The sequence below is a fragment of the Cricetulus griseus genome, chromosome 7 (assembly GCF_003668045.3).
Source record: "Cricetulus griseus strain 17A/GY chromosome 7, alternate assembly CriGri-PICRH-1.0, whole genome shotgun sequence".
Lineage (NCBI taxonomy): Eukaryota > Metazoa > Chordata > Mammalia > Rodentia > Cricetidae > Cricetulus > Cricetulus griseus.
In genome coordinates, this window is record NC_048600.1 from 84,996,245 (window position 1) to 85,014,423 (window position 18,179).

Sequence of the window (18,179 nt, forward strand, 5' to 3'; positions counted from 1 at the left end):
TATGCCCCTTGTGCAAGGGCCTTCTTGTGTGCAGCCTCAACATGTGAGAACTGCACCTGTTGGAGAGGTGTCAGCGGAACAGCAGGCGAGCAATGTGAATGCTCAGATAATGAAACTGATTCTGTCTGTGGAATGGCTTTTTCTAAGACACACATTAAATGATGCTGAGGTGACTACTAGGTCAATGGCTTTTGACTTTGTAGTCTTCATTCTCAAGCCTTGCTGTGCAATGGTTAAGAATGAACTTTGAAGGGAAATACAAGGGTTAGATGTGGGCAAGACTTTCACAGAGTCACAGGAGGAACCCACTCCTATTTTCATCTGAACTCTAGGTGCCATTTGGGGTAGGTTTACTGCTGACTCCCATGGATTCCAGTGTCTTCATGTGTCAAATGCAACTTCATCACTGCAGAGCCCAGTGGTAACATTTTTAGCCTGTGACTCTTAACATTTCTCCAAAGCTCCTCTGACCTTATATTTAAGTTACCTTCCCAAGTTCCCATACAGGGAGAGGCTCACCTGTGAAGAACAACCATCTATGTGAACTAGAAGTCCCATCCTCAGCTGTCAGCTCAGTTTATGTTTAGTTCTGAATCCAGACTAGTCAGGTTCCCATTTTAAAAGCCCCTTACCTAATATCAGAATTTCATTAAGATTTTCAAGACTTGAATCCAGTAGTTGTAAGGAATCTTGGAGTGTAGTGGGATCCATGTAGCACTTGATTGTTAAGTCTGGAAACAATGAAGAAATGGATTGACTTGGGAAGAAACAATAGTTATATGATTGTCAGAGAAAAAGCAGTAGGCATCAGGGTAAACAATGTTGGGGTGCTACCTCCTGACTCTCACACCATTCTCCGCAGTCTCATGGTGAGAGTGATGCTTTTACACCTGCTGCAAGGTCACCGACCTGCACCAGGGCCATGAGGTTGACACACATATGCTGGACTACTCTAGTCCTTTGTGTGAGTTTCCGTTCATCTCTGAGCCTCAGCTCCCTCATGTGGGTCTCTGACCTTCTGACCAACAGGAATAGGTAGCATCTTATGTGTAGTTCAGGTTTGCCTTGAGTGCAGATTCTTCCTGCATTAATTTCATTGGTTTATTTTTAAAAGTATTTATTTTTACTTTATGTACATTGATGTTTTGTCATGGGTGTTGGGTCCCCTGGAGCTAGAGTTACTGACAGTTGTGAGCTGCCATGTGGGTGCTGGGAATTGAACTCAGGTCCTCTGGAAGAGCAGTCAGTGCTCTTAACCACTGAGCCATTTTTCCAGCCCCCTTCATTGGTTCTTGTACTTTAGGACTATATGCAGGATCAGTTAGTGTTATTTTTGAAGCCTTATGATTTTTCTTACTGTTTGATCTAAAACTTCAAGGTATATGTAGTATTCATCAGATAGAGAGATTCTGAGAAACTTCTTATGGACTAAGGTTTATGTTTTGAAAAATAGCTGACAGTTACTAATTGGCATGCTAGGAAGAGGAAGGTAGGAGTTTTTAAGCCACAGTTTTGATACACAATGAAAATAGGCATGGCAGTTTGGAATGGAGTGGAACTGTTTTAATGGAACAACTTGGAAGTTGGGAATAATGAGGAAAAGAAATGAGAGAAGGAAACGTATGGAAGCCTAGGAGGAACCTTTGTGGGGAGAGAGACATGCACTCTAGTTGGCTACAATATCATCAGTGGAATCTTCCATAAGCCCCATGTGCAAGGGCCTTCTTATGTACAGCTTAAAGATGTGAGATGTCCACCCGTTGGAGAGGTGGCAGTGAAACAAAGAAGGAGCAATGTGATTGCTCAGATAATGAAACAGAGACACTGTCTGTGGAATGACTTTTTCTAGGATACAGATTAAATGATGCTGAGGTGACAACTAGGGGCAATGGCTTTTGACTCTGTAGTCTTCATTCTCAAGGCTTAATGTTGGAAGGGAAGAATGGACATTGAAGGAAGAGACAAAGGTTAGGTGTGGGCAGGATTTTCAGAGAGTAACAGGATGAATGTGGAGGAAATCCTTTCAAGGGCTCCTGTGGTTCCATATTAAAGCTCTGCATGTTCTGTGAGCTCGGGTAAGTTAACCTCTTCTCTAGTCCTTGTGCATTGGAGAGAGGTGCTACTTTGATGCCTGAGGCGGGGAAGAGGCAAGGGTGTGTTCTGTCTAAGTTGAAATAAGGGAACTCAGGCTGAAGCTGAGGCAGGAACCTTCTTCTACTTGGGGGTCTGTCTCAAGCGAGGAGATCCTCTTGGAGCATCAGGACCTGTATGACCCCTGGGATTTCAGAATCCACTCATATTTTGAGCTGAATTCTGGGTGCCATTTGGGCTAGGTTCACTGCTGACCCCAAGGGGTACCAGGTTCTTCATTGTCAAATGCAACATCAGCACTGCAGAGGCAAAAGGCATTATTTCTAGCCTGTAACTCTTAACATTCCTCCATGGCTCCTCTGACCTTTTATTTTAGTTGCCTGTCCCAGGTTTCCAAACTTGGAGAGACTCACCTGTGAATAACCACCATCTAGGTCGACTAGAAGTCTCATCCCCAGATGCCAGCTTAGCTTATGTTTAGATTTGAATACAAACTTATCAGGTTCTCATTTAATATGCCCCTTACCTGACATCAGAATTTCTCTCAGATCTTCAAGTCCTGATCTCAGTAGTTGTAAGGAGGTTTGGAGGGGAGTGGGATTCATGTAGTGTGTAGTTTCTGAGCCTAGAAATGATGAAGAAGGGGCCATGGGAAGAGACAGTGGTTGTGTGATTGTCAGAGAACCAGCAGTAGGAGTCAGAGTAGCAATGCTGGGGTCCTACCTGCCTATCCTCACACCCTTCTCCACATCTCATAGTGAAAGTGATGCTCTTACACCTGCATCAGGGACACGGTCCTGCACTGGGATCATGATGTTCACACACTTATGCTGGTCTATGTTAGTCCCATGTGTGAGTCTCCATTCCTCTCTGAGCCTCAGCTCCCTCAGGTGGGACTCTTGACACTCTATTCCACAGGGATAGGTAGCATTTTAATCGTAGTTCAAACTTGCCTCTAGCTCAGTTTCTTCCTGTATTAATTTCACAAGTTCAGGGTTCATAGGAATATATCCACTACCAGTCAGTAATCTTATCTTTGAAGCCTTATGATTTTCTTTACTTTTTAATCTAAAACTTCAAGGTGGATATAGTGTCCATCAGATAGCAATTCTGAGAAACTTCTTGGGGACTCAGGTACATATTTTAAACACTAGCTGACAGTTATTAAGTGGTATCCATGGAAGGAAGGTGAGAGTGTTTAAAACACTGTTTTTATACACAATGAAATTTCAGCATGAAAGTTCTGGATGGAGTGGAATTGTTTTTATGGAATAACTTGGAAGTTGGGAATAGAAAAAAACAGTGAGGAAAAGAAATGAGACAAGGTACTGTTGATAACAATGGTAGGAAGCCTTGTGGGGAGAGAGCCGTGAACAGTCTAATCTGCTACAATATCATCAGTGGAGTTCTCCCTAAGCCCCATGTGCAAGACCCTTCTTATGTGCAGCTTGAAGGTGTGAGATCTGCACGTGTTGCTGAGTTGGCAGCTGAACAAAGAGTGAGCAGTGTCAATGCTCAGATGCTGAAACTGAGACACAGACTGTGGAACAGCTTTTTCTAAGACACACGTTAAATAATGCCTAGGTGACAACCAGGGCAGTGCTTTTGACTCTGTAGTCTTCATTCTCAAAGCTTAATAAAAGCTTGAGAAAGTATGGGTTTTGAATGGAAAGAAAAGGTTTAGGTGTGGGCAGGACTTTCTCGGACTTGTAGCAGGATGATGATGAGGAACTCATTTCCCAGGCTCTCATTGTTCTAGATTCCATTCCTGTATCTGTATCTAAGGTCTGTGAGCTTGTACAAGTTAACCTCTCTCTAAAATTTTTGTGCTAGAAGGAAGTAGCTACTTTAATATTGTAGAAGAGGAAGAATCAAGGATGTTGTCTGCATTAGTTGACATTTTAGAAGTCCTGAGGCAGGAGCCTACCATCTCCTTGGTGCCATTTACAGGAAGAAATATTCTTGGAACTCCTAGAGCTGCAGCACCCCTGGGCTTTCAGTTCCCACTCATATTTTGAGCTGAACTCTGGGTGCCATTTTGACTAAGATCACTGCTGACCCCCACGGTTTCCAGTGTTCTCATGTGTCAGATGAAACTTCAGCACTGCAGACCCCACAGGCATCATTTCTAGTCTGGGATGCTTAACATCCCTCCATGTCTACTTTGAACTTCCATTTTAGCTGCCCATCCTAGGTCCCCATACAGGTGGAGGCTCACCTGTGAAGAACCAGCATCTATGCCACTAGAAGTCATATACCCAGCTGCCAGCTCAGCTTATATTTGGTCCTGAATCCAGAGTCATCAGGTTCTCATTTAGCAAGTCCCTTACCTGACATCGGAATGTGTCTCCGATTTTTGAGGATTGCGCTCAGTAGCTGTAAAGAGCATTGGAGGAGAATGCGATCCTTGTAAGTTGTGAATGTTGAGCCTAGAAGATGATGAAGAAAGGGTCATGGGAATGGACAGTCATTGTGTAATTGTCAGAGGACCAGCAGTAGGAGTCAGGGTAGGAAGGCTACCTCCTTACCCTCATACCCTTCTCTACTCTGTCATGGAGAGATTGCTATTCTGACACCTGCTGCAGGGACAGGGACCTGCACTGGGACCATGAATTTTACACATCTATGCTGATTTACTCTAGACCTAGTCCTCCATTCTCTCTGAGCCCGAGCTCCCTCATGTGGGTCTCTGACTTTATGTTCCACAGGGATAGGTAGCATCTTATCTGTAGTTCAAATTTGCCTCAAGCTCAGATTCTTCCTGCATTAATTTTGTTCATTCTATGATTATAGGAATATGTCCATGACCAGTTAGTAACCTTATTTTTTATGCCCGTGATTAGATCTAAAACTTCAATGTGTATATACTGTCCATTAGACAGAGAAATTCTGAGAGAAGTCTTGGGGGCTCAGGTAAATATTTCAAATAGTAGCTCAAATAGTTATTGAGCGGCATCCTAGGAAGGAACATAAGAGTGTTTGAAACCCTGCATGTATCTTTATTTGCTGTGAACCAGGACAAGTTAACCTCTTTCTCAAGACCTTGTTCACAGGAGGGAGGTGGATACTTTGATGTTGGAGAAGAGGAAGAGACAAGCCTGTGTAAGTTGAAAACTGGAAGTCAGGCTGAAGCTGAGGTAGGAACCTATGCTCTCCTTGGTGCCAACTACAGGAAGAGACATTTTTGGAACTTCTGGAGCCACAGCACCCCTGGGATTTCAGAACCCACTCATATTTTGAACTGAACTCTGGGTGCCATTTGGGCGAAGCTCACTGCTGACCCCCACAATTTCCAGTGTCATCCATCATATGTCAAATGCAACTTCAGCACTGCAGACCCCACAGGCATCATTTCTAGTCTGGGACTCTTAGTATTCCTCAATGGCTCCTCTTATCTTCCATTTTAGTTGCCTGTCCGAAGTACCTAAACAGGTGGAGACTTACCTGTGAATAACCACTGTCTGATGACTAGAAGTCATATTCCAAGCTGCCAGCACAGATACATTGGGTTCTGAATCCTGACTAGCCAGGTTTCCATTTAACACACCCCTTACCTGACATCTGAAAGTGTATCAGTTTTCTAATGCTTGAGCACAGTAGTTGTAAGGAGCTTTCGAGGGTACCAGGTTCCACATAGGGAGTGATTGCTGTGCCTGAAAATGATGGAGAAAGGTCCATGGGAAGACACAGTGGTAGTGTGACTATCAGAGAACCAGCAGTGGGAGTTAGGGTAGCAAGGCTGGAGTCCTACCTGCTTACCCTGATACCCTTCTCTACTCTCTCATGGATGCTCTTACAACTCCTATAGGGACATGCTCCTGCACTGACACCCTGAAGTTCACACATATATGCTGGTTTACTCTAGTCCTCTTTGTGTCTCTCCATTATTCTCTGTGCTTCACTTCCATCAAATGGGTTTCTGAGTTTCTCTCCCAGAAGGTCAGGTAGTATCTTACTGTGTAGTTCAGGCTTGCCTGGAGCTGAGATTCTTCCTGCATTAATTTCATACATTCTGGGATTGTAGGAATATGTCCATGGCCAGTTAGTAATCTTACTTTTGAAGCCATATAATTTTTCTTAGTGTTTGATCTGAAACTTCAAGGTGAATATAGTGTCCATCAGACAGAGTGAATCTGAGAAAGTTCTTAGGGACTCAGGTACACATTTCAATAATAGCTGATAGTTACTAAGTAGTATCCCAAGGAGGAAGGTGAGAGTCTTTAAAACACAGTTGATACACAATGAAATTTGAGCATGGAAGTTTGTGATGGTGTGGAAGTATTTTAACAGAACAACTTGAAAGCTGGGGATAGTGAGGGAAAATGAGGGAAGGAAACTGGTGTTAGCATGGGAAGAACTTCTGTAGTGAGGGAGACATGAACACACGGAGCACTTAGTGGGCCTCACTGGGATCAGCCTCTCAGCTTCATAGCAATCTATGGAGAAGTTAGTAAAGAAAGGTATATAGAAAAGTAAACTCGCAGAGAATACATGGATGAGATGCTTTAAGTTAAGAAAAGCTGGTTGGACACAAGCCATGATAAGCTCATGCTTTCATAAGTCAGAATAAGACTCTGGATTTATTTGGGAACTGGGTGGCAGCACCCCCAAAGAGCCAAACAGTCAAGAAACAACATATAACAGAGATTCTGACAAATGTCTTGCAGGCTGAAGCACACATTTCAAGTAATTACTGATGGTTAAGTAGGTGACATCCGTGGGAGGAAATTGAGAATCTTTGAAACATATTTTTGTATTACAATGAAATGTAATCATGGAAGTTCAGGTTGGTGTGGAATTGTTTTGAATGGAACAAAGGGAAGTTGTGTGAGACACATGTAATCCCTTTTACAATGTCCTTATATACAATGGCTTTATTTCTGGTACACAGTAAGTAAAATCAGTGTGACCATCAAAGGCAATGGACTTTGATTCTATAGTAAACATTTTAGCTCAATGTGGGGTAAAAAGAATGAACTTTGAAATTAAAGATAAGGATTAAGTAGGACTTTCACATTTTAGCAGTAGGTTGAAAAAGGTGTCTCTGATTTCCCATGGACTGAGTGTTTTAGATTCTAGCCCTGCATTGTCTCTATGTGCTGTAACAATAAGTCTTTACTATAAGCCACCGAGTCCTGCTGCCACATGGGCATTTTCTGCCAGGCTGCCCAAGTTCTGCCTGTCGCCACGTTAAGGTCCCAAATAACACACAGAGACTTATATTAGGTACAAATGCTGCTTGGCCAATGACTAGGATTTCTCATCTTCTAGCTCAGTATTAATTATCATAAATCTATATATTTTATAAGACTTATCTTATCGGACGCCAGCGGTAAGCGTCCTGTCTTCCTGGGCTCACATGGTGACTCTTCCCTTTCTCCTACTGTTCCCAGAATCCTCCTAGACTCCTAGTCCCACCTATCTTGTTTTCCTATTGGCTAACTGTACTTTATCAACCAATAAGACACAGAAGGACCTCCCCCATCAATGTGCCATGACCATGGACAAGTTAACCTCTTTTTCTAGAGAGATGGATCTTGTGTTGCTTAAGAAGAGGAAGAGTCAAGGGTGTGTGTTGTGGCATAATATTTTTATATATTGTGATGATGTGTCTTTGCCAAGGTGTTTTCTGATTGGTTTAATAAAGAACTGATTGGCCAATAGCTTGGCTGGAAGAGGTTAAGTGGTACTTCAAGGCAGAGAGGAAGAAGTAAACATGAATCTAAGTGCAGGAGAAATGCCAGAGGACACAGGGGTCAAATTGGAGGTGCATGATAGAAGAGAGGGAAGACATAGATTAATATAAATGGGTTAATTTAAGCTATAAGATCTAGTAGAGCAAGCTTAAGCTATAGGGCAAGCTTTTATAATTAATAATAAGTCTCCATGTCTTTTTTCTGTAAGTTCAAGGCCAATAGAAAAATCTGTCTACAGGTGTGGCCTGAATAAGTGAAAATGAAAAAGGGAAGTCAGGAGAAGAAAAGAGAGGCCTACTCTCTTCTCAGAGTCCATCTCAGGAAAAGAAACTTTCTTGGATTTCCAGGACATCCATGACCCACCCTTGCATCTTCAGTGCCCACTCATATTTGGAACTGAACTCTGAGTGCCAGTTGGGATAGACTCAACATGCTGACCCTAGCAGTTTCCAGTTCCTCCTTATGCCCAATGCAACTTCAGCATTGCATTCACCAGAGGGAACATTTCTTGTCTGTGACTCTTAGCCTTCCACCATGGCTTCTCTGCTTTTATTTAAGTCCCATATTCAGGTCCCCATCCAGGTAGGAACCTTTATGTTGTGAAGAACCATGACCTAATTGAACTTTCAGTTTCTTTCACACCTCCAATTCTAGTTCATTCTTATTTCTGCATAAAGACTGCTTAAGTTCCCATTTTACAAGTTTTTTCTTTCAATCTGTGAATGACTTGAGATTCAAGGTCTAAGCCCAAAAAGTAATTCTGTTGAGATTCTCTGGGTAAGTAACTCCATGTTAAGTCCTCCTCCCTGCATAGCCTGAAATGAGGAAGAATGGGCTCCAGGAAAGAAACTGTTGTTTGATTGTCAGAAAGACAAAGGTAGGAGTCAGGGGATCTAGTCTGTATCCTTCCTGCTCACATTCACAGCCTTCTTAACGGTCACATGGGAAGAATGATGCTCTCAGAATTCCTGCTGAGAAACGGTCCTGCTCTGGGACCATGGATCTCACACATCTGTCCTGTCTCTGCACTAGTCCTCAGTCTCTAGTCTTCTCTGTGAGCCTCAGATCCAGCATGTGGGTCTCTGAGACTCTGTCCCACAGGGATGCAAACAATGATAACAGCAGAAGCAATTGCATGGACTTGTACTGGAACATTAATTGAATATTGTCCTGTTTAATAGTCAATATGGATCATCACTTTACTCCCACAGCCCGAGGAAACAGGTTTTTGCCCTCTTCTTATTTCCCAGATGGAGACATGGAGGCTGAGGGCTCTAAAGTGACTTTTCCAAGGTGGTAGAGCCATGACTGGAGTCTGCCTCTGTCCAGCTCTAAAGTCTGGGCTTGCAACTCAAGTGTCACCAAACCCTTCTTTTGGGAGCTGGCTTGAACTTGTGCTCACCCCTCTCAGAGCCATTCTGAATGCCTGTCTCACCCCACTACTCCAGCTTCAGAGTGCTCCTCCCCAGGGGCCCGAGGATGCACTCCTGGTGAAGAGGGGGGGGTGCCAAGGTTCCCTTAGGGGTTTCTGCCATGCCTCTTGGGTCCAGACTCTCCTGGGCTTGTGAATATTTCTGACAGAGGTTAGCAAGGAAACCCTGGCAGGAGGGCTTAGAGGTGATGAAGGGGTCACAGTAGTGGTGGGCTGGGGCTTTGGTGTACTTACTTAGCTTCAAGTCCTTTTCTTCCTCGGCCTTGATCCTCTGCAGCATCAGGTCCAACTTCTTCTTCATGAAATGGTTGGGGTCCAAGACCTGCTGACACTCATACAGAGCTCCCTTAGTGTCACCCACCTTCTTGGACTGAGCTTCTTCCATGGTAACAGAGTCCTGAGGTGATGCTTGGCTGTGTAGGCCACACTGGTCCTGCTTCACTTCTCCCTTCTGCTGTTGCTCCAGACAGGAGGTCAGTGAATTTTTGTCTATGTCAGCCAATTCTGCTCTGGGAAAGGGTGTGTGATCAGGATTGATGGAGGAGAGTTGGAAATAAAAGAAAGGGCAGAGCAGCCTCTACAGAGACACCTGAAGGACTCTGGTCTCTCCTGGGGATGGAGGCTGTGTGTCCAGGTACAGGGCTTGTGCTCTACAGGGCAGACGAGGGAACTCTGTGAGGAAGATTTACAAGTGGAAGTGTTCTCTATAATTTTTTGAATGATATCATCAGATGTTCTCTACTGTGTTGGCATTCCAGTCAGGCAGGTGTGCTTATCATTATGCTGAGTCGGGGAGGCACTCAGGTTGTCTAAAGTTTCTTCTTTTTGATTATTAAGGTCATCTATCTGTCCCTGAGAACCAATAAAAAGAAGGGGAGTTTATTCTCTCATTGACTCTTTCTTGTAGGAGGGGGATGATGTAAGTGGGGCTTGGTTCTGTCTCTAGGGCTTAGTGGGGCATAGGCTAGGTTGGCTTCATGAACCAGGAAAACAGTTCTAACTTGATCTTCTGCAGTGGATCATGTTCATGCTGTTATTCATTCCCCCCCCCAAAAAAAAACCTTTAGAAAAGCTAATAGACAGGGGCTTCAGCGAGTAAGATGAGATTGAAGACAGGGTACCCAGTTAGTGCCTTGCCAGGATAGCCATTGTCCTCATGTGGACCTGTGAAGGCCATGATTTGATCCAGGAGGAACTTGTGTAAAACATTTAAAGGACAGGGTAAAAATGACACATAAAGATAAAGAGGAATGGAGAGATCTAGGGGAGGAGACAGAGTGGAGGAGAAAAAGCCCATCCTTAGGAAAATGCCTGTCACAGAATAATTGTCTGGTCCTTAGTTAAGTCTTTGGCCCTCTTGACCAGCTTGGGTTTGTTGGTGCAGAAGAAGCACTGTTCCTGTAGGAGAGCAGAGTTCCCACCACTAGCAGCAGACAGGAGACCTATGTCTCTTTAACTTTGAGAACCACAGCAGCAAAGACTAGTCTCAGGCATAGCCGTGGAAAGTGATGGAGAAGAGGAGTGGGAAGGTGGACATCTGGGGAATGGAGGGTGGGGAAATGTAGGGATGGGAAAGCAAGGGATGGAAGTATACAGGACATGGAGCAGGATACCTGGGAGGATTAGAGGATGCTAATCAAGGGGGAAGGGTTGGGGATGGAGGAAATGGGTGTTGGGATTACAGGGACAGGGGCATGAGAGGATAGGAAGACAGGCATGGAGGATGCAGGGATGGAATTGCAGGACACTCACTATTCCATGTTCCTCATCTTCCTCCTTCTCTAATGTCCCACTCTGAGGATATCAGTCCTTCAGCCATCACTGTGACAGAGCGAGACAGTGGGGAGAGGCAGCACACAGTGGGACTCAAGAGCCCAGTTTAAGTTCAGGCTAGGCCCTGTGAAGGAATCTTTAGAAGTCTCCTATCTTTGGTTACTACACAGGGATCAATCCAGAGACAACTAAGAAAAGGACAAATTACTCAGAGAAACCAAAGAGCCAAAGGGACAAGTGTGTGGGGTTAAGTGCACCCAAGACTTTCCCAGAGGCCACAATGAGAGGCCAGATGGAGCATTAAAGTTCTGTGTCTTTTTGCAGCAATTGTCTTGATGAGCCTGTCTGACACTGGAGCTAGTGTCTCGGGAGGTCCTGGCTCTTTCCCCAGAACTGTGGTTATCAGTCCCAAGGCAGCTGTGTCTGAGGGATCCTGTGTTCTCTTTGTACATTGTCTGACTTAGGTCTCTGCTGTCCCCCACTGCCCTCAAATAGCATATATGATGCTGTACTTCCCAATAAACATTCCTGGCCTAAGTAATCAGCTCATGCAAGACTTGCTGCTCTCAGATGAACATGGTCAGTTTAGTCCCCATGTGCTAATATTCTCGAATTCAAGCCAGCCTCAAAGCTCTGTGGCATTTCCCTCTACATTCAACCTTGGCCAGAGAAGTAACTCTCTGCAGTGGACCGCAATTCATATAGAGACTCATAGTCAAAATGTTGATTAAGTGTCTACTGAATGCTTGGCTCTAAGTTGGATATCTAAGTGGGTTCATTGAAAAATAGGTGGCAGAAAGAATGAATGAGCTGGAGAACAGGAAAGAGTGTTGTAAAAGGTGTTTTTCTGCATATTATATGGCTGTTGTGCTTATGAACTCACTATAGATATAGCTGCTTGGGCATGACTTGCACAACCCAACAAAGTCAGCCATTAGTCTATCAGGCAGAACTAATTGGATTCAGAGGTTTTAAATAACAACAACAAACCTAAACAAATCAACAATGACAATGAAAAAACAGAAAGCAGAAAGGACATGAAAATGGGAGCCAGTGTTTGGGAAGGTGTCCTGGGGAAATGAGTAGAGGGATTTGGGAGTGAATATTATCAATCTACAGTGTATAAAGATATGAACATTTTAAATACATAAATAAAAATTATTCTAGACCTGTACTCCCAGCCACAGCATCCCTCCACTCTGCTCACTCCACAGCTGCTGGCCAGGGATGATGATCTTCTAGACCCTCTGCCTCTCCAGGGGACCACTATAACATATGAACTTATCCTGGTGGTCTGGAGACATAGATATTCTATGTAAACTCTCTGGAACACTGCCCTCCCAATACTGATAGGCCTGCAGTTGCTTCCCAGGGACCATGATCTCTCCCTAATACATCTTCCTTCCTTTGGGACTCCCTAGATCACAGACCCTTCTCCACCCGGAACCCTATACCCCAGTCACATGGTACAGAGCCACAGACATGCAACATGTCACTGTGGAATATTATTTTAGGATGCCTTACATTTGTTTATACTGTTTATGGCCAATAGCAAGGCAGGAGAAAGGACAGGCAGGGCTGGCGGTCAGAAAGAATGAGTAGGAGGAGAAAGCTTGGAGAAAATATTGAAGAGTGAGAAGAGGAGGAGGACTTAAGGGGCCAGCCACCAAGCTACACATCCAGCAGCACAGTAAGAAAGAAAGAAAAATATACAAAAATAGAAAAAGGTAAAAGCCCAGAGGCAAAAGATGGATGGGTTAATATAAGAAAACCTTGCAAGAAATAAGCCAAGCTAAGACCAGGCATTCATAAGAAGATACAAGCCTCTGTGTGTGTTTTACTTAGGAGCTTGATGGCTCCCAAAGAAACAAAGGGTAAAATAAATAAATAAAAAACCCAGCTACACACGTGTTCTGTGTTCTCCACAGAACAGCCATCCTGGCAACTCTCATCAACCCATGGCTGCTTACACCATATCTATCTTTCAGGTGCATGGCTCACAGACCCTGTTGTTAGCTCTAGCTTGATGAGTTTGTCTAACACTGCCTCTACTAGACCCTTTCCATCCCCAGATCTGGCCCCAGCCACGGTGGTGAATTTCACCTGTGCCCTTTGTAAACCCAGGTTGAGTCAGGGCCATGCATCCTGTGTGTAAACCTAACCTGCTGTGTCCATATTAGAAACAGAACCATCAAAAGAATCCCATGATGGGGGAAGTACTTCTGTGTATGTTTATCTTATTGATTGTTAAATAAAGTACTTGTTTGGCCAATGAAACAGCAAGTTAGACAGGACTAGGATTCTGGGAAATGTAGTAGAGAAGTGGTGATCCAGGCTGGAAGTGACATAGCAAGGAGACTCATATTTAGCAAGGAAAAAAAGGAAGTGTCCCCCCTTTCCCCTTCGCCTCCTCCAGTGGCAGGATGTGAGACACCGGCAAGAGAGGTTGCCAGCAAAAGGCATCCTCTATAAAGATAAATCTTATAAAATATATAGATTTATGATAATTAAGACTGAGCTAACAGATGAGAATCCTAGTCATTGGCCAGGCAGCATTGTACCTAATACAAGTTTCTGTGTATTCATTTGGACCCTAACTCAGGCGGGCGGCTGGTATAAAGTGTACATGTGGCAGTGGGGCTTGGCGGCTTTTGGCACAAAGATTTATCGTAGCAATCCCATATACCCAGGTGTCATTGCAATAACACGAAAGATCAAGACACCATTTAACGCTTCTAATTCAGCAGTCCCACAGACACGTTCTCCAGTGAGAAGTACCCAGGTGAAACCTAGGACAAAGAATTTAGTGGAACAATCATAAACTTCAAAGAATTAAGGAGTCTAAAGAAGTCAGAAAACCCTAGATCAATGAACTTAAAGAGACTGAACTCAAAGAGACTAAATGGCCGAGTATTGTGTGAGAAAACACAAACACGAGGCTAAATGACACAACAAAGGTAATTGGGGATTTGAAACAGAACTCGAAAGAGATAGAATATTGAGAAGAACTCAAGCTGAAATGAAGATGAAATAGAAAAAATTGATAGCTCAATTAGAAAATTCAAAGGAAAGCCTTAGAATTAGAATGGATCAAGTAGGAGAGAGAATATAAAGACTCAGAATTAAGTAGTTGAATTAGAGTACAAAAGCAAAGAATATTTAAAAACAAAACAAAGAAATAAACACAAAAACTGGATGAATTTGTGTGAAGTGTGGGACACCACGAAAGACCAAATCTCAATTTTTAGGCATAGGTGAAGGAGAAGACTCTGAGGTCAATGCACAGACCAGATCTTCAACAAGATGATAGAAGAAAACTTCCTCAAATCAGGAAAGACAAACCCATACAGATACAAGAAGCACAGATACTACTCATTGAAAGTATGGAAGGAAGTTCCCATGACATACTATATTTAGAACACTAAATATGCAGAGTAAAGAAAGCATGTTGAAAGTCATAAGAGAAAAAGCATCTTACGTCAAATATAAAGGCAAACATACCAGGATAATAGCAGATTACTCCATGGAAACTTTGAAAGCCAGAGCATCCTGGAGCACTTTACTCTGTATTTTAAAGGCAATGGATGACAACCTTGACCTCTGTACCCAAGAAAACCATCTGTCATAGTTGAAGGATCAAGAAAATTTTCTATGGTACAAACAGGCTAAAATAATTCATCTCCATCAAGCCAGCCCTTCACAGAATACTGGAAGCAACACTTCTATTAAAGAGAGAAATCAGCATAGCTGGGAGACAGTAAAAAGAAAAGATAATTAGTGAAACTCAAAGTGTGACTAACAGCATAAACAGCAAACAACACATTTATTGCCTTGCTATAGTAACTTCAATATTAGTAATGGCATCCGTTCTGTAATCAAAGGCCTGCTTGATGGATTAAGAGAGGAAATCAGTCTTTGTATTTCCTGTAATTACTCATCTTGGAAACTATTCGTAGCAAAGGGTGCCAGTACCTGAAAAAATAGACTTTAAATGAAGAGGAATCAAGAGAGATATATAGGGACACTTCATTCCAATCATTATAATCCTAAAAATATATGCACCAAACTCTGGTGTACCTAATTCTGTAAACTTAATAGTACTGGAATAAAAAGGCAGAGTAACATCAACCTAAGAATAGCAGGTGACTTCATAGTCCACTTTCTCTAACAAATAGACCATTTAGCAAAATAATTAACAGAGAAACATCACAATTAAATGACATTGTACATAAAATATGCTTGACAGATATCTACAGAATATTCCACCAAAACAACAAAGAATATACTTCCTACTCAGCAGTTCAAGAAAGTTTCTCTAAAATAAACCACATCCTGGGGCACCCTAGAGCCTTCATGCAGCAGCTGATGGAAGTAGAAGCAGACACCCACAGATAAACACCGAATTAAACTCTAGAATCCAGTTGCAGAGAGGGAGGAGGGATGATCAAAGGGGTCAAGAACAGGCAGGAGAAACCCATAGAAACACCATACCTGAACAAGCAGGAGCTCATGGATCCCAGACTAATAGCTGGGAAACCAGCATAGGACTGATCCAGACTCCCTGAACATGGGTGTCAGTGAGGAGGCCTGGGCAATCTATGGGGCCTCTGGAAGTAGATCAATATTTATCCCTATATACGAATGGACTTTGGGAGCCATTCCACGTAGAGGGATACTGCCTCAGCCTAGACACAGGGGCAGGGCCTAGGCCCTGCTTCCAATGATATGACAGACTTTGAGGATCCCCCACGAAGGCCTTATCTTCCTCGGGGGGAAACAGAAAGGGGATGGGATGGGGGTTAGTGGGAGACAGGAGGAGGGGACCGAGAGGGAACTGGGATTGGCATGTAAAACAAGCTTGTTTCTAATTTAAATAAAAATAGAAAAACATTTTCTTTTTCTTTTATTCTATGTATCTGCGTGTTTTGCCTGTATGTATGTATGTGCACCACATTTGTGCATTGTCCTCAAAGGTCAGAAGAGAGTGTCAGATCCCCTGGAACCGAACTTCCAGACAGTTGTGAGCTGCCATGTGGTTGCTGGGAATGAACCCACATCTTCTGGAAGAATAGCCAGTGCTCTCAACTGCAGAGCCACCTTTTCAATTCCTTTTCAATATAGAGCTCAGGACACTAGCTTCAGCAATAAGGCAAGAGGAGGAAATTAAATGGAAACAAATAGGAAAAGAAGTCAAATTATCTGTATTTACACATGGTATGACATTATGCATAAAAGATTGCAAGAATTCCACCAGAAGATTTCCTTAAATGATCGCCAATGCATCAAGAGGAGGATAAAAAGTTAACTTAATAAAAATTAGTAGCAATTCTATCCACCACCAACAAATATGCTAAAAGATCCTGAACACTTTCTCATTTCCAATAACCTCAAAGAAAATAAAATATATAAGAATAAGCCTAACTAAGAGGTGAAAGACTTCTACAATTAAAACTTCAATCCCTGAATAAATAGATTGAGGAAAACAGTATAAATTGGAAAGCACCCCCATACTTGAGCATTGGTAGAATATTGTGAAAATGACCATTTTACCAAAAACAGTTTACAGATTCAATGCAATCTCAATCAAAATACCTGTAACATCTGTTAGAAATTTTTAAGCATTTTTTCCTTTTTAAGAAAGATCATTTTATTTTATGTGTAGGAGTATTTTTCTGCGTGTATGTGCATGTATCATGCTTGTGCCTGGAACCCATGGAGGACAGAAGAAAATACTGAATCTGAAACTTGAGTTACAGATGGTTGTGAGCCACTGCATGGGTGCTGGGAACTGAACCTGGGTCCTCCTCAAGAACAATAGGTGACCTTAGCCACAGAGCAATTTCTCCAGCCTTTGCACCCACCATTATATCCACCCTCTTTTTGAGGTAGAGTATGTGTATATAGCTTTGACTGTGCAGAAATTTACTATGCACACCAGGTTGTAAATGAATTCTCATAGATCTGCCTGCAGCTGACTCCTGAGTGCTGGGTTTACAGACATGTGCCTCCATGCCTATTTTACCACAATACTTTTTACAGAATTAGAAATAAAATCCTGAAATTCATATGGAGCCACAAAAGACCCCAGATAGCCAAAGCAATCCTGAGCAAAACAATGCTGGTGGGATTACCATTACAAGTTTCAAGACTTATTACAGTATTTTAAGTGAAATCCTTACTTGGTAGGTACATGGATATAACTGGAAAATATTATGTTAAGTGTGGTAACCCAGGCCTAGGAAGACACTCATGTTCTCTGTCACTTGTGGTTCCTAGCTTTAAATTTAAGATGTTATTATGTAACCTGGACTCACTGCAGAAAGCAAGGACAAGAAAATGGACCATGGGTTTGGAAGGAGCTCTAGAGACAGGAAGAGAATGATACAGGTTCTATGAAGGGGGAAATGGTAAAAATTAATTGGGGGTGAGTTAATTGGGGAGAGCTGAGGGAGGAAAATGTAGAAGTACAGGGAGGAAGGAGAAACAACACTAAGGATATAATTTAGGGAATCATATTGCTTTATGTGTACTTAAATTTATATACAATACTTCTAAGTGTACGTGTATATACACATATGTGCACACATATTAGTGAAGATATTCCATTTGGAATGATATTGCTTCAGGAAAGCCATAGGCTATCTAATATCACCTCTAGTTACAGGCATGAGAAACCTTTTGAGCAGTCAGTTTAGGGAGTACAAGGGTCTCCCAAAACAAAAGAGGCTATTGTTGTTGCCCTTAGTTGTCTCTTAGAAGTGGCAGGCAAGTCCTTATTGCTGAAATCACCTCACACTTTGACACAGGACCTGGAGGATTCAAGGTATATCTGATCCAGAAGCCTTCTCCCTGAGCACCAGCTTTCTTTGTTCTGGAAGGTGCTATGTGAATTGCCAAGGGTGGAAAGCAACTAGTGGTTGCCTTTACTGGGTAGTTCATGTTAATTCAACACAATCTAGAGTCATCAGAGAGTAGGGAGTCTCAATTGAGAAAATGCCTCTATAAGATTGGATTGTGGGCAAGCCTGTGGGATATTTTCTTAATTAGTTTTTGATGGGGGAGGGCCCAGTCCATGATGCATAGTGCCATCCCTGAACTTTTTGACCTTGGTTGTATAAGAAAGCAGGCTGAGCTGGTGAGTGGTGGTGCACGTCTTTAATACCAGCACCTTGGGAAGTAGAGGCAGG

General features: G+C 42.8%; 1 protein-coding gene across 7 annotated transcripts in view; it reads right to left on the reverse strand.

The window, feature by feature from the left end:
- The window catches only part of LOC100756987 (NACHT, LRR and PYD domains-containing protein 1a), an 83,364-nt gene that overhangs the window by 55,548 nt on the left and 9,637 nt on the right, over positions 1–18,179 (reverse strand). For 5 of the 7 annotated variants that reach the window (XM_027426854.2, XM_027426852.2, XM_027426853.2 and 2 more), the window contains exons 4-8: positions 9,454–9,728; positions 5,646–5,744; positions 4,422–4,520; positions 2,618–2,716; positions 633–731 (exon numbers count right to left, since the gene is read on the reverse strand). In XM_027426854.2, coding sequence (XP_027282655.1) covers positions 633–731; positions 2,618–2,716; positions 4,422–4,520; positions 5,646–5,744; positions 9,454–9,728 — 671 coding nt within the window. The remainder of the gene's footprint in view (positions 1–632; positions 732–2,617; positions 2,717–4,421; positions 4,521–5,645; positions 5,745–9,453; positions 9,729–18,179) is intronic. The other 2 variants (XM_027426855.2, XM_035447926.1) reach the window with 2 other exon arrangements.